The 17,085-nt window shown below is 41.7% G+C and overlaps 1 protein-coding gene across 1 annotated transcript in view; it reads left to right on the top strand.

The window, feature by feature from the left end:
• Positions 1–7,493: 7,493 nt before the first annotated feature.
• ARFGEF1 (ADP ribosylation factor guanine nucleotide exchange factor 1) overlaps positions 7,494–17,085 on the top strand; it is an 84,975-nt gene continuing 75,383 nt past the window's right edge. The window contains exon 1 of the mRNA XM_064706192.1: positions 7,494–8,367. Within this exon, the coding sequence (XP_064562262.1) occupies positions 8,244–8,367 (124 nt within the window). The 5' untranslated portion in view covers positions 7,494–8,243. The remainder of the gene's footprint in view (positions 8,368–17,085) is intronic.

Here is a 17,085-nt window from a genome sequence, read left to right as displayed (position 1 = left end):
ATTCAAAACTCATTTTGTGGCATTTAAAAGTGGCTACTGCTTCAGTCTCATTCTTTTGCACCTTAATTCACATAACTTTTATGACCTCTTTATCTAAGTGTTTCAACACAGATATTAAAATACTTGGAAACCACCCTTGTTATTCATTTGACTTACCCTGCCTAGAGATTTAAGGGATATTTTTCTCCAGCTGAATTCCATTCAACTTTTCTCAGCTGATTTCCATTTTCAACTGTTTTTTTCAACTTCCATTTCAACTTTTCTTTACTAACAGCTCATTGAAAGACATCTGCATAAACCTTTGAAAACACTCAAGTTTTAAAGTGCTACAGTGAAAATTCACCTCAGATCAAGGGGAAAAGAGGCATCCAGCATATAAAAATTAGATTCAGACTAATACTTCATGCACTCTATATCTAGGCTATTTAATTACTAATCTGTAGGAAAACTCAGCATGCTTTACACTGATCATGTCACAACAGTCACAAAGACCTTCAAGAGACTGAAGCTAGGATATAAAGGTGGAACAGTTATCATTTTCAGTAAATTTGTCACTTTTCTCATTTGTCAGATTATTCCCGATTCTTCAACTAACACTGAAGATTAGGAATGTGGGACAAGCTATATACTATAATAGTCCTTCCTATTACAGGTGTTTGAGGTGGTAACTAATTAACCAGGCTCACCCACAGAGTAATCCAGGAAATCCATAATGGTAGTGACAACATCTCCCAAGAAAAAGGGCAATCCTGTTGTGGCTTCCTCCTCTTCAATAGTATCTCCTTAGACTCCAATAATAGTTCCTTAGCAATTTTATCTTCTGGAGTTGGCTGGGAGATGCAATAAATCAGGGGATCTTATTGCTAGATTCTCCATACATTCTCCAAATGTCTTCTTTTGCAGTGCAAAAGTTCTCAGGAAATTGCCAGAGCTTTATATTCTTGCCATTTAGAGACAGAAATATTTGCCATCATGAAGGCAAATATACTGGCTTGAACTTACTTTTGCACAGTCTCACATACAACAATAACTGTACAGTAGCTTCATAGTTCGGGGTGAATTTGGGCTATTCATGACTATGTTCCCCAAAAAGCACCCTCTTAAACAGTGTCCCAGAAAATCACCAGTTAGGGCTGGTACAAACATAATCAGGCCCTTAAGTTAGAAAAACTACTGAAGAAACTTTTTTAAAACTCTGAATGACCTTTTTTGTGACTGTATTTCCTTCTGTCGGTAAGATGGATACTTACACTCCTTCATTCACAGTACTAAGGAACAGAATGCTGAGGTGCCATGGAAGCTGGGAACTGAACTATTCATCTGTTATCAGGAGCAACATGCAGAACAACAAGTTGAAAACTCCTATAGGTAGGCTAGAAGAAAAGGTATTCCTGCAGAAAAAGAACTAGAAAAAGGAATCAATCATACTCCATCAAACACACTGGTGTAACTTCCAGTACCTAAATTCAAGCTACAGCCAGGGGCCTTTGATATCTTCTCACAGTTTTCAGCCACAATTCAAAACTTTATTTCATCAACCACAAGTGGTGAAATTTTTTTCTTCATTGCTCTCCAACATGTTTTTCTAGGAGTATTTCTTTTCCTACATGTTTTGCTAGGAGTATGTTTCGTCACTGAGCTGTAGTATCAGGAATGTATTTCAATACAGCAAGAGTCTGTACTTTTTAGCTTTAAGGTATGAATTTGTCACCTTGAAAGAGCCTCCTCACAGTGATGGATGTTTATTTCCTTACTGGTCACTCCAGGGTGTTATATGCTTTTCTACAAATATTTGGAAAAAACTACCTACTGGTGCATATTCCCTCTGCTAACAAACACTTGGTTTTTTTCTCATTCAGTGCAAGACCGGATATACTGCAACCTGTTAGAATACTCACTCAATGAACAAACTGACCTCTTCAGTTCCAGAATTTATGCAAAGAAAGCCCAAAACAGCATAAAAACTCTTAAAACATTGAAGTACATTTATGGTGAGTGTACCTCTTGCAGTTTGGTTGACAGACTGTGATCCTTTGCATAACAGATACACTGAACATTCTGGATTATGCTTCACCTAACTTTAAAAGGGTGGCAGCCCTATGAGTGCATAAAGGGACTGAAAGGAATGCTTGGTTTGTACCTCAGTATTACACAACCAAGCACCACCAGCAGACCTGTTAAATCTTATGCACTCAGTAAAAATCTTGGACACTTCTCCACCAAGGTCCCTGCAGTTGAGAACATGATCACAGCTTCCCTCCTGTTCCAGGTTCCCATCTGTCAGATCCATCTGGACTCTGATCCATTACGCACTGATTACCTGCATCTGGTACATGAAAACAGGATGGGAGCAGATGCAAAGTCCTATGCAGGAGCTAAAGAAGGTGACAAGTGAGCCACCACAATTAAAGGTTCAATTGCAGGGGCAGGAATGCACTAGTCCTGTCTATGGACCTACCCATTCTACATATGGGGCTACACACAGAGAGTAACATCCTATATATGGGATTACATACAGAGTGAGGGCTCTCTTGCACTATAGAAACAATCAAGAAAACTTATATTAAAAGTAGTAGTTTAAACCATACTTTAAGCTGGCATACACTGATACTGTTGCAATTAAAAAGCAAAAAAAACACAAACAAAATAACCCCAAAAAACAACAACAAAAAGACCATACAAAAAGAAACCCCAAACAAACAAAAAAACCCTGCAAAACAAAAAAACCCCAAGCCTGACCTCTTCTTACCTATTTTTGTGTTCCTGCTCTTGTGTTATCCATGCCCCTAACACAAACATCTGTGAGGTTGCCTGTTAAATTGGGATATGAAATATATGTGTATTCAAAATAGTCTATTCCTCGTCAAGTTAATTTCAATCTAATTAAATTCTGACTATAATTCAGCACATAATTCACCACACAGCAATGCAAATGCTTACACTGACAAAGAAAGTAGGAAACATTTAGGTAGAAGCAGGAAGGATTGCATCTTCTAGTAGCAGTTCTGTTTTATTCAAGCTTAAAGTGATCAGTCTAATTATCACTGTGCTGTTTCAAAGCTCATCAAGATGATTTAAGAAGACAGTGCCACCACAAGCAGCAGTCCTCCTCATCAACCACCGTCCCCACTTCCTTTCTTGTGTAAGATTTACTGAACATGCAGGTAAGTCTGATCAATTCACTGATCCCACTGAAAACTAACTTTCTTGTAAAATCGATTTTTGGCTGAACCACAGGTGAAATAACTGATGGCACAGTTACATAGCTGGACCAACACAAGAAAGTGGATGGGAGCTGAGAGTTCCCTCTGGGAGGCAGAACAGCTGAAAATCATTAGATTTTTCTAAGCATGAAATTGCACTTTTACTATTCCCTTTTACTGCTCATCTGACTTTTAAGCAAAGGCTTCTAGTCCTACTTATCAGCATTTTTAAACAAGCACTACATACAACTGTGGTACATAAAGCCAGCAGAAGCAGGTGCCAATTGTTCCCTCTCACATGGAAAGTTCTCTACAGTTTTTTACTAAACAAGTATCTAATGCTCACTCAAAACAGTTTAAATATGTGAAACAATATAAATAGCTTCTAGAATATTCCAATTAACCTCCAAATAAAAATGTACTAGATAGTAATTTTTGCAGAGTTTCACAAATACAATTTTTTTCTCTTGTGTTGCTCTATCTTTAAATGTTAAGGCTCCACAAAAACAGTGATGGTTTTGTGCTTTAGGGCATACATACTGCATGCTTCTTTTAGGTTGGGCAGAAAACATTTCTCAGGTTTGATTGGACAACTATAACATTTCATACATCATGTTGCCAGCAGGCTTAGCAGTTTGAGCAGAAAAAGCAATAAACAGTCCTTTCCCATATCTTCAGGACTTCAGCAACTAAATAGGAATCTCCACAGCTATGAGGATTACAGCTCTTCGGTCAGACATCTACTAGCAAAGCAAAGATCTGCATGCTGAAACCAAAACAATTCAGGCATTAGAATCTGTACACAACAAGCATTTTGGATTTCTTTGCAAGGCACTGCTGCCCTACAGCACAATCTGTTCCTCAGGGCTCTGTAGTGGGCCCAGTCTTGTTTAATAACTTTATCAACAATCTGGACAAGGAGATTGAGTGTACCCTCAGTCACTTTGCAGAAGACACTGAGCTGGGTGGGAGTGTTGATCACCTGCAGGGCAGGAAGGCTCTGCAGCTCTGGACAGGCTGAATCGATGGGCCAAAGTGAGCTTTATGAGGTTTAACAAGGCAAAAAGGTCAATTGCCAGGTCCTGCCCTTGGGCCACAACAATCCCATGCAGTGCTACAGGGGTGGGGAAGCATGGCTAGAAAGATGCCCACTGGAAAAGGACCCTGGGGGAGCTGGTGGACAGCAGCTGAACTCGAGCCAGCATCTGCCTGGGTGGCCAGGAAGGTCACTGGCATAGTGTGGCCAACAGGACCAGGCAGTGATTGTCCCCTTGTACTCGGCAGTGGGGAGGCCACACCTTGAACCCTGTGCTCAGTTCTGAGCCCCTCTCTAGAGAGAAAGGCAGAGGGGTACCTGCTGGAGCATGTCCAGAGAAGGGCAAGAGAGCTGGTGAAGGGTCTGGAGCACAGGTCTTGTGAGGAGCAGCTGAGAGAGCTGGGGTTGTTCAGCCTGGAGAAAAGGAGGCTCAGCAAGGCCCTTATCACTCTCTACAAATATCTGAAAGGAAACTGTAGCCAGGTAGGTGTCAGGCTTTTCCCCAAGTAACAAGTGATAGGACAAGAGGAAACGACCACAGGTTGCTTGGATAGAAATAGAAATTTCTTCACCAAAAAGGTTGTCAAGCTTTGGAAGAGCCCTCCCAGGGAAATCGTTAAGGCACCATTCCTGAAGGCATTTAAAAGGCATGTAGATGTGGCACTTAAGGACAGTTCAGTGGTGGACTTGGCAGTGCTGGCTTTACAGTTAGGTTCAATGACCTTAAAGGTCTTTCCCAACTTAAATGATTCTAGTTAGGGATCCATGTAAGACAAATACTCTAAATCTTCACCTTTTCATTCTCATGAGTTTTCTTATTCTCCTTTCACTAGAGATAAACCACTAGCTTTAAAAGTAATCAGCAAAGAGTTAAACACGTTCCTGTAGTCTCTGTAACAAAATCTCCCCTCAAAATGCTTCCTCAAACTCCATAACTTTTTTTATAATCGACCAAACATTATTTTAGTAGCTGGCTCACCTGCTAAATTAAGCTGTTATGACAACTAACTTTATTCAAAGCTCTGGGACCCAGCACACAAGGTGATCACCATTCATATCTCCTCCCTAAATTGATGCATGGGACTTTTTCTCTCCAATACATATGTAATATTCCCCCTGGGATTTCCATCCTTATTGACTCAGCTTTGGGAAGGAAACTGAATGTTAACCCACAGGTCAGGGGATTTACAATAAGATCTCCCTGTGCAACTTCAGAAGCAGGCTCTACACTGTGGCAGAGTTTAGGTAGTGTTTTCTTGTGACTGGAATGTAGATGTAGTAGATTACCAGCTGTGCCAAGTTACAAATTGAGTCAACAGAGCAGTTGTTTGAAACTGAGAACAGAATTTGAAGATTCAAACGACATTGAAAAACACCCAAACCAAAACAAGTATTCATATTAGAGCAGGAATGAAAGACATGGAGCTGAGTCTCTTTTTGACAGGTCTTTTTCTCCAGATGCTTCAGCAGTAATTCTATATGCTCAACTAAAGCACATTTCACATGTAAAATTATCTTGTGTGCAGAATATGAAATAGACATTAATATGAACAAAACAGATAACTGCAGTGCTCTTTACATGCAGATACTCTTTTCCTTCATATTGCAAGTCTATTTCTGCTAAATGGACTGTGAAAATCAATTGTAAACTCCATTTGCTAAATAACTTGTAAGCCCTGACTTGGCTAAGGGAATCTGGACTCAAATGATTTGGGCAAACCTACCAGCAAGAACTCCATGGAAATTCTTAACTTCTGCCATGTGGTCACTGGCAGGCAGCTTTGAAAGACCAAAGTAATTTTGACATCTGCATTTTTGAACTTGCACCTATGCATAAAAATAATAATAAAAAAATATTTAGTCGATAGGCAAATGGTTCTCCCTAAATAAATTACTAGAAATAATTCAAGTATGCTAGCAATTTTGCTGCTGAAGACACGGTCTTTTGAATAAATCAACACAATCTGAATATGGTCTTTTTTCAGGAATCAATGTGCTTGGTGATCTGACTGCTAACTCTCTCATAAAGCTGTCATGATGCTAAAATCAGATGCACCCTCTTACTATTTTCTGTATTGTTTATCAGTTGGGTGGTAAAATAGCCAGGAACCAGAAAAAGCCACTGCAATAAATACAGTAATTTCAGCAGAACAAGTGTTTTGCTCAAACAGATAAGTCTTGCATTCACCTCTAGCTTTAGCAGGATTCCTGGTCCAGGGTGTTCCTTAAAAAGTCAAATAGAGGTATCTGAAAGGCATCAAGTCACTTTGGCACACATAATTTCTCATTTGGGTTATGCAACCTGGGTAGCATTAGCTGCCTGTGCATTGGGAAGCTGACAGCACTGTACCTTTACTAATGCAGCTACAATGGCTCTGTTGTACATAAGGAAACAGGTGCTCAAATAAATTCCTTATGAGGCCTTAGCACTGGCATGGCAGCCTGGGCAAACTCTCTTAAATGCTCCATGAGGAGCATTGGGATTAACTTCCAAAGGTTGTGTTCCTGACTGATACAGCAGGACCACAGGAATAAAGAAAAGACTGGGAAGGTTTGCTGAATGAGGAAGGTGTCAGGATTAACTTCCAAAGGTTGTGCTCCTGACTGATCCACGAGAAGCACAGGAACGGAGGACAGACTGAAAAGGCTTGCTGGGGATAACCTCTTTGTGGTGTGCTGGCTCTGTCCTCCGAGGTCAGAGGAGCCCCCTGGTTTCCACAACCATCCCTCCTTTCCGCACACTGATGCTATCTATAGCCTTGTCCCACTCTGCTTCAAAGGTACATCTAGAACTTCGGCTCTTTCATTTCCAGATTAATGTCTAAGATTTTTTTTTAACCAGGTAAAAATTTTCTAAACCAGACCTGCTTTCAGTTAGCGCCAAATTCGACTTTTAAATATATGTACACTAGTACTTCTGAGTGCAAAAGGTGGTCCTGTTATGTTTTCGCCGCTTACCAGCTAGGCACGGTCGATCTGAGCTTTTTATTACTTTTTTCAGTGCTCTATACTCCTAGAGCACGTGCAGTGGGAAGAAACGCGGGACGGCAGCGCTTTAGTTAGAGGATGCAGGAGATAAAGGAAGGGCACTACGCGAACCTGCAGGTGCTACAGGCGGGGAGGGGCTGAGGAACTGCCCCAGGGAGCCCGGACACCTCCCACACCCCAATGCGCTTCTCCCGTCCTTTCTCCTGGGTGCAGGGGGCTGCTCTCCGCTCGCTCCCCGTGAGCCGGAGCCCCGGGCGTTTCTCATTAGGGAGGGCGACCGTGAAAGAAGGGCAGCTCCTCCCCCAGGGAGACCCCTTGCCCCAGCCCCGGCGAAGCCCGCCCTTTAGGAGCAGGTGGCGCATCCCGGGAGAGCCTTCCTCCTCCTCCGTCTCCTCCTCCACCTCGTAGCGCTGGTGGCCCGGAAGGGAAGCCCTGCCCCTCCTCCTCATCCAGCTCCCAGGTGGCAGCGGCCATCTCCGTGCGTCCCTGCTCGGTGCCTCCCGCGGCTCCGCTCCACCTGTAGCGCGGCCGCGGGGCGGGCAGAAGGCGACTGCCCCCCGCCCTCCCGCTTCCCTCCGCCCGCCCTGCCTCCCGGGACACGGCCGCCGCTTCCTCCCGCTCCGGCTGCGGCCCTGACGTCGCTTCCTTCCAACATGGCGAGGGCAGGTTGTTGCTGCGGCCGCCGCCGCCGGTGCTGATGGAGGCGGGCGCGGGCCGGGGGCGGCTCGGGGACTGACGGGCGCCGTCCGCGCACACACGCATCGGGGGCGGGAGGAGAAGGGAGGAGAAGGCTTCGTCTTCCCTCAGCCGCGGGGGTTGGCTGTCGGCGCCGCCCGGGCCCACCCCAGCCTCCCCCGGGGGAGCCGCCGAGCGGGTGTCGGGACGCCCTGCGAGGGAGCCCTTCCCCCGCGGCCGCCGCGGCCCCTGGCAGCGCTCCCGGTGGGAGAGACCGGTGCCTGCCCCGCTCTCACTTCCCCGCTCCACCCTTCTCCTCCTCTCACGGCTCGATCGCGCCCATGTATGAAGGGAAGAAGACGAAAAACATGTTTCTGACCCGGGCCCTGGAGAAGATCCTGGCCGACAAGGAGGTGAAGAAGGCGCATCACTCCCAGCTGCGCAAAGCCTGCGAGGTGGCACTAGGTGAGGCGCAGCCCGGGTGGGAAGGGAAGGGAAGGGGCGGCCAGAGGTCGGGGTGCGCTTCGGGGCCCGCTTTGCCTGTGTGTGTTTGTGCTGCGGGGGGGCTGTGCGGTCTCTGAGGGAACGAGGCAGAGGAGCAGCCCGGCAGGGAAGGGCCGGGGGCGGTGCGGTTGCGGGCTGAGCCGTGGCACAGGTTCGGGTCGTGCAGCACAGCCCACCGGAGGTGTGGGCGCCCTGGCTGCGGGCGAGCATCGCCCCTCGCCGGGAGCGGCCCCTTGCTGACAGCAGCGGCGAGGGCGCTGCGGCGCCCGCCGGGCTCTTCTCCTCCTCCTCCTTCCCTCCTCCTCCTCCCCGCTCGCAGGATGAATAGGCAGACACGGAGCTGAGCTGAGCTGACCTGGAAGCAGACGGCCGGCGGGGAGGGAGCAGGTGACAGGCAGCGGTGAGGGCGGAGGGACGGGTGAGGAAGAGGGGGTGGCGGAGAGCGAGAGACAATGACATCGGGCCATGTCTGGAGCTGGTGGCTCCTCGGAGCCGGGAGGAGGGCTGCAGAGGGAGAGCATGGTCCGGGAGATGTGCGAGGGACGGCCTTAGGCGAGTCGTTCCTGGTGGAGACGCAGCTGATGGGGAAGAGCTTCCTTCATGCATGGCAGAGCTGGAGCGGCCAGGATGATAACAGAACCACAGAGTTGTTAGGGTTGGAAGGCACCCCTGGAGATCACCTAGTCCAACCCCCATGTTGTTGGATTCCCGATATGTGGGAACGTTCACTTCGGGCCGAAGGAAGGGTGTTGGGTTTGTGGTGCAGCTGTGTCAGCGCCGCCTCGGCTGGAAGCGTGAGGGAAGTACCGGGGCTGGATAGCACAAAGCGCAGGCAGGCATCCAGTTACAGGCGGCTTAAAAGGACAACTTGGGCTTCAGATTCTGACATGATGAGCACAGCCGGGCCTTGACCCTATGTGGCAAAATACTGACATACTTACTGAAAGACTTCTAGAGAAAAACCTGTTTCATTTAAGTAATACGTTAAATGGATTATGTCCCTGCCTTTGTAGTGTAATTGTTTCTGTTTTGGAGATAATTATCTTGATTTTGTACAGTAATATCCGATTAAATGGATTTGTTTGATGAGATAATGTTAAATTGAAACTTGCTTGTTTTAAAAATGAGTATAAGTAATTTGAAGTTGTTCCCTTGTCATTCTATTAATTTGTATGTTAGTGCTTACTTTTTTTTAATAAAAAAACCCCATCCTTTTCTTGATTTCTTTGTCTATGAAAGATCCTGACAAAGGGAGGGGCAGAAATAACCATACTTCAGCTGTTTATTTCTTCTTAAAAAACTTGTTTCGCATCGATTTTAATTATTACATTTTTCATATATCACTAGACTGGATAACAATAATCTTATGATTTATGCAGATGAAATTAAATTGATAACCCTTTGGCCCTTCTGTTGACTTTAGACTGTGCATTCAAGTTAGAAATAAAACAGAGAAATGTTTTTTTATTTTTAAACTGAATTTCTATCCAGTCTGTGTGTCATCCATAGAATTAGACACTGGTATTAATCTTGTGTTTCTGCCATACTTTATTTCAGTAGCTTGATTTATCTTAAGTATCATCCAGATCCCTCCAAGCATGGCTCCATTGTGTTTCACAGATTACAAAGCAAGCCCTCTAGACTGTACAGTCTGCCTCTTGTGTCATGGAAATTGATTTGTTGGAGGAGACCCTCAAGCACACATCCCAGTGGTTTCTATCCTACAGCTTCATTGAATGCTTCTCCTGTGGATCTGGTTGGGGCTTAAACAGGAAAACAATGTGATGTGGGTATAAAAATCATTAAGGCAGGAAAGAAGAAATGGAAGGTTGTGCGTACTGCCTTACGTATATACAGAGGCTTCATGAGCTTGAAAAATAACAGGCATGGTATTTTTTGGTAGAAAAGCCTCTAACTACTGCAGAGGCTTATTGAATTTTTTTTGTTGTTTTTTAGTTGCAGCACAACAAAATATAGTTGGTGATTGTAAATTTAGCATGGTCTATTGTCTGGTTACTCTTGATTACTCTGTCCTGAGTAGTGCTCATGTCTATCTATAAGAAAATTTTTGGACAAAAGTACATATCATCCATGTTTCACCCAGAGTACAGTTAGCTGTTAAAGCTGAGCTATGATTTTTGTAGCAGTGTGTGAAATAGGATGCACGTGTTGTGCTCTGTTCCTTTAGCTCCTCATCTGTTCAGACTACAGCTGGATGCTTCTTTGCTACCTTAAGCAAGGAGTACAGACTTCTTACTGCTTTATTTTGAAGAGCAGCACCATTAATGATAAAACATCAGTAAAATTGTAATTTAGAGTTGAATTTAATTTGGTGCGAAGTCTGGCAAAGCCAAGCTTTGGGTTTTATTGGATTTTTTAAAATGGTAGTTAAATAAAAAGTAGCTTTTAAAAATCATGGCAGTAAGTCCATATCTTCCAAATCAACAACTTTTTTTTCCAGTGTGAATATTTGATTAGTTGTCACTGAAGTTATCTGTGTGCTCCATTAAGACATTTTTCCCAGCTGCCTGACTGTAGTAAAATGTTGCTTTTTATTTACTGCTAGGTGGTAATAACAATAATAGGTCAGATATTCTAACTAGTAGTTGTTACTAATTCAGGCTTTTTATTCCATTCTCTAAAGCTACTATTTACATTGTTTTATATTATTTGTATAAAATTATCTGCTCTTGAAGTATTTAGTAAAAAATGATCAGAAATACAGTATCCCTGTACAACAGACAAACTAATAGCTCTGTTTTTTAGACTGAATTTAGCAAGCAGTATTTTAAGAATCTTTAATGCCCTCCCTTTGTCATTTTTAATCCCCATATATTTTCTTATAAATCTGTTGCATTCCATTAAGATTATACATAATCTATTTTTAATTTGTGAGTCTTAGGGAGAAAAACCTTGCAACATTCCAGACTGTGGTAGTTTGACCTCTGAACAGGTGTTAAGATGAGGTCCTTCTAGTATGACCATTTTTCTAGTGATTAGAAGATAAGAAAACAAAACATTAATTAAGTAACAACCTGAATTATAGATGTCCTTTAGCTTTTTAACAGGGATGAAATTAAGCCTGATACTTGTAGCATCCTGTATTTGATGATTCACCAGGTTGTGTCTGGGTTTATACAGAACACTTGAGTTTCATTTAACTTTGTCCTTTCTGAGATGTTTTCTCTCTATGTGGAAAACATAAGATTTCTTTAGTCACCTAATGAAGTAGAGTTAATTTAGAGCTTTGTATTGTTCACTTTCATAGCAACAACTCTTATCTGTGTAAGGAATGAGTTTATCCTTGAAATTGTCCACTTGCAGAAGGCAGGAGCCAGCCAGCTGTCAGAAGGATTATTGGATTTAGAAGCTCCTTTTCCACTGAGTTACCTCCACTGCTGTTTCTGTATTGCTTTTCAGCTATGCTACAGTCTAGGAAACCTTACTGTATAAACACTGTGTTTGCATAAACAGTGAAAGGTCTTGGGGGAAAAAAATCCTCATCTGAACGTACAATTTTTAATAGACTGAAAAAAAATTGTCAGTGCTTCATGTCAAAATCTGGAAGATGGATTTGTCTGCCTGAAAAGGAGGTTTCAGAGCACTAAGCTGGGCACACCAGAATGCCCTGATTGTATAAATTCTGCTAGTTCAACTGCAGATCAGGAGTCAAGCAACTCTTCCATAAAACTCCAAGCCACAGGTGATGTAAAATGATACAGATATGTCCCTAGTATTACTTTAAAGAAAATTATGCATATGCTGCCTGAAGTTCTGGAGCTACCACCTGAAGAGAGCCAAAACTTAGTTCCAGAAGGTTCTTTAGTGCTCCTTGTATTGTTTATTTCAGTCTGTCATGCAGGGATCCTGCTGAATGATGTAGATCTCATGCATGTGGAAGTGGGATCTCTGTTCAGTTTGTGCTGCCTCTATGTGTGTGTGCAGGATGATGGAGCAGTGGGCTATAGATAAACAGTTTCTCTGGAAACAGATAATGCTTGGAGCAGAACTAACCTAGAGGTGTGAAGGTTCATCTGTCCTTACCTGTGCAGGTCTGCAAATGACATCTCATCTACTTAAGTTTTTCTGTCTCCCTTTTTACCTTTCCCAGTTTCATCTTGTGTCCTTTGCATATGCAAGCAATTGTGATACATAAGAATGAGTGTGGTTAGTAGATACCGTGTATGTCTAGGGAACTCTGGGAGCATTGGAAAATACCTTCCTACACTATAATAAACAGTTAAAAATGCATTCCTGTCTGTATTTTGGATAGTGCTGTTCTTGGTAGGCTACCTTCTTTTTTTCATGAAAACTAGTTGTCCTTTTGTAGAAACTGAAGGTCAGAATTTTTGGAGTTTTTTCTTTCTGGATACAAAGAGATTGGTGTTGCAGTATTCTGTCTTGTCTTCGTGTGCTATAGGCATTTATTTCAGAATTTACAAGTCACTATTGTCCATAAAAATTTTTTTCTGGTTGTAGCTGTCCTTCTGAAACACTTGTTTGTAAGCAAGAAGGATAAATTGAAATTTCATGCTAGTAAAAACCAAGATGTATGTGGGTTTTTTTAAAAACCAAAAGCCCTGAAAACTACAGCTGCCCTTCCCTCCTTTTGCTTGCTTTACTGAACTTGGACTTTAACTAGCAGACTTGCAGTGTGGTTAAAATCTCGTCTACTTTTGCAAAGATTTAAAACTTGGCTTGGTAACAATAAGGATTAGTTGGCCCTATAAACTGTTTTGCAAGTTGCCTTCTGCATTTGATATGTAAAGTGCTGTTTGTGTAGAGCTAATTTAAGGAAAGTTGTGTGTGTTTAGCTGTTCTGTTGTTTCAGATGTTATCAGATCTTGGCTGTGCAGAATGACAGTGCTGATGAGATTTAATCTCTTTTGAGAAAGGGGTGGTTGGCAGGATATATGTAAAAACACTTTTCTAGAAAACATGGTGGATTTTATCTAGGTCAGAAAAATGTTAATGGAGAGTGAATATCAAATACTTGAGTTTTGTCTTGGAAGCTAAAAATGGTATTTCTTTTAGGTAACTTTGACTTTATCCTGAAATATGTGTTCAGTTAAAGCCTTTCATATTTTGAAACTTTGAACATTGATTTTCTCTATCTTTTAAAATTTGATCTTGAAAGACTTCAACATATCTTTGTGACACAGCTTTTAAATACCTGTATTGTGCTGCATGTTTTAGAGCCCTAATTAGAATTTTGAAGCTTAAAGTGGGAAGTTGTTGCCTTGTGACCAGAATGCATCTGTTTCTCATAAGAACTACCTTTACTGTCTTGTGGGACTTTGGTCTAGTTGATTTTTCTTCCTGTACTATTTTCTAGTGTATAACTGTTGTGACTGTAATATTTTCCTTTTTCTCTTGGTTCTTGTTTCCAGCTAACCGCTGTGTCATTCATTCAGGATGACAACTGTGTCTGTTCTTATGTGTCTTCTTCATATACAAATGAAAGAAAAACTGTTGACATCAGTTGTACATTGCAGAATTCTTCTAGAATCCTTCAGAAAGCAGTCAGTGTGGAGATAACATTTTGATAAGATTTTCTAAATCTGTAAACTTGTGCAGTTGTCAGGAAGGATTTTGGTGTTTATGGGTGTTTATAAAGAGGGAGGCATCAACCATTGGTGTTCTAGTCAGTCTCTCCTGTTCTTGGCAAACATCCTAGATGAAATCATGGACTTACAAAGGTAAGTAAGGCTTGTCTTTTTGTGGGGGCACCCAGCTTTCAGTTTGGGGGTTTTATTGGTGTTGATACTTTTATCAGGTTGCTGATTAATTTGTACTTTAAATGAATGCTGCCAGGAGCTTGGGAAGCAAGACCTGGAAACTTGTTCATTACTTATTCTATTCTGCAACAGCTAGTGATCAGTGACTTGAAGAGGCAGGGGAAAAGAGTTTTGGGTTTTATATATCCAGTTGGAAAGCTTTCCTGTATGATGTGTAAATTGATGATTTGCAGGGAGAAAATATTCTGGTCTGTGAATGACAGCTACTGCCAGTTGAGCTTTATAGGCTGAAGGGACTTGGGAAACAGCTCTGCAGATTTCAAGGAAGGAAGGAGATATCGTGGGAATAAGCTGAGTAAGAAGTTTGATAATTTTTATCTGTAAAGGAGGCAGATCTTTACTGTGTGTGTTTAAAAGACAGAAATAGTGTGTAGTAGCTGTGCTAGTTAGATGCATACAGACATAGTCCAGTTAGCCTGTACTTCTTTCCTGTAAGTACCTAGAAGAAGAAACTGTAAGTTATACCTAGGCAAAACAGACCTTTAAGAAGAATGACATACAAGAAGTCTCCAAACAACCAGGGAGAACTTAAAATGCTTCTGTGGGATTTTATAGAAAGAGAATATTGTACAAGGATAATTGGGCAAATAGTAGCTGGTGTTTCTATGAAAAGCACTTAATGTGGTAACCAAAAATGAAGAAGAAAACACAAAACCCCAAACCTACCAAACACTACCACCCAGCTCATAATTTATAGAATCTGTAATGGAATGCAGGGGGGTGTTAAAAAAAATCCCTTTTGAGAGATAAGGTAGATGATACTTGTTATTGGATGATTTCCATTTTCAGTATAAATGTAGAGAGACACTAAAAATAGGTCTGTCAAACCCCAAGAGTTTGAAATACCTGGCACAATTCCCTTATTGATTTCTAATCAGTCTTGGGATGCTCAGAAAATTCCAAAGGACTGGAAGACATCTGCTACTGTGCCAGCATGGTTACAAGGATGACCTAGGTAATTACTGGTGTATTGGCTTAAGGTTGATCCCAGGCAAAGTACTGGAGTGACTGATACAATGTCAGTGAGAACAAAATTGGCAACCAGTAAGGATTTGAGAAAGATTTAAAAATAGTTTTCAAAAAAGGCAGGTCATCTACCAGTTTTAAAGTTTGGGGGTAGGTTATAAGGCATTTTCACCACTTGTTATTCTTCTGTAACTCTTATGTTCTTCAATTCTTAACTTAAAATGATTAGAAGTAAAAATTACCAAACTGGTAAAAAAATTATTGATAACATTTCATTTGCATTGATAAATACTAACAGATTTTGGTGTGAGGGGTTATTTTGTGATTTTTGGTTGGTTAGTTTGGTTTGGTATTTTCCTCCACCCTGTTTTTCATGTTGCTTCTTTCTAGTCTACCCTTGGTCTTAGCTTTTAGGTATTCTTTTTGGTGTTGGAGATTTTGCTTGGGTTTCTTCAGGGGTTTCTGGATTTGGTGGTGTTTGCTGGTTTTCTTTAATTTGAAGTTTAAGTGTATTAGTAGATTATGAGATTTTAGTTGGGAGGCATGAACTTTTAAAAGAATTTGAAGTCCTGAGGGAGGCTGAGCTCTTGTTATGGTGCTGTGGTCAAGAACAGCTTAAAAGCTGGGATGGGGAACGTGGATGTTGTACTAACTTTGTACCATACACAACTTAGAGCTCTTTTGTCATGCATGGATGGCTTTCTTTTAAGTCCACGCTTTTTATTTTAGAATTGTATAAACAGTTTAATAGCATAGCTACATTTTTCCAAAACCAAAACCAAAGGTATCTTAATAGGACATTTAGGGCATGATTGCTCTGGACTTTTTTTTTATTAATGACTTTCAGAAGGTTTGATTATTTTTTTTCCCACTGTCCCGCTGTTTCTGATACTGTATCATATATACTCACCAGGTATAAGATGGCATAGTTATTGGTGTTATGCTGTGTATTATTTGTTTTTGTTCAAATGGTTTATGTCTGCTGTTCAGTGCTCTTCAGGTTTTTTTCATTTCATGTATTTCTTATGTGAGAAAAATTAGATTTTAAACAGAATTGAAGTTACTTGCGCTTGAGATAAATGGGTTTATTCAAGCTCTCTTTTTTTGTCTACTCAAACACAGAGGGAGATAAATTTCAAGAAAATTAATAACAGCAGTTCTGCACATACTGCCTTTAGCACTTGCTGTTCTAATAATCTCAACAGGGTTTGTTATGTTATTCCTACTTTTCAGTTAAAAATAAAAGTGTAATTACATTGGTAAATATTTTACATGAAGATATTTTAGCCAGTGCTGGATCCAAGAGTGATTTACTCCTTTTTTTTATTTCACTTGAAGTTACCCCCAGGTGTCAGTTTGCACTGCAGTTGGTTTGAATGACCAATATCCTTCACATTGAAATGTGCAGCTTTGCAGTTTGAGAGAAATGAGGGAGGAGATATTTTTAGGCTTTGAAATTGTGATAAAACTGTTGAGGTTTACTGAAGATATTAGACAGCATTTTGCACTATAGTCTAAGCTGTCCAGTTGAGAATAGTATGGGGTAGACTTTCAGAGTTTCAAATCTGTAAATTAAAAATAAGTGTGCTACTGGTATGATTTCTTTGGTAGCTTCCCACCCTATTTTGGTTTTCAAACTGTTCTATGAATTGATGCAGATGTACTTGCACAGAGCATTGTACATTTTAATGCAGGTTGTAAGAATAAGGGGAATACCAAGTGGAGATATTTTTTGGAAAGGTGTGGTTCTGTTGTGTGTGAAAGTGACACACTGCTGCATGCCTGGGCAGTGACCTTGTTAACAGTGTGTATGAAGATCTGGGTGGGACTGTGACCTGGACTGAGAGTGCAGCAGCCAACAGAAACTCACAGAGCTCTTTCTGCAGCTCAGGAAAGCTGGAAAAGGCAGAGTCCT

Source organism: Zonotrichia leucophrys, chromosome 2, assembly GCF_028769735.1.
Source record: "Zonotrichia leucophrys gambelii isolate GWCS_2022_RI chromosome 2, RI_Zleu_2.0, whole genome shotgun sequence".
Classification (NCBI taxonomy): Eukaryota; Metazoa; Chordata; class Aves; order Passeriformes; family Passerellidae; genus Zonotrichia; species Zonotrichia leucophrys.
The sequence above is the reverse complement of the archived record's forward strand: the minus strand, read 5'-3'. Positions and strand labels throughout refer to the sequence as shown.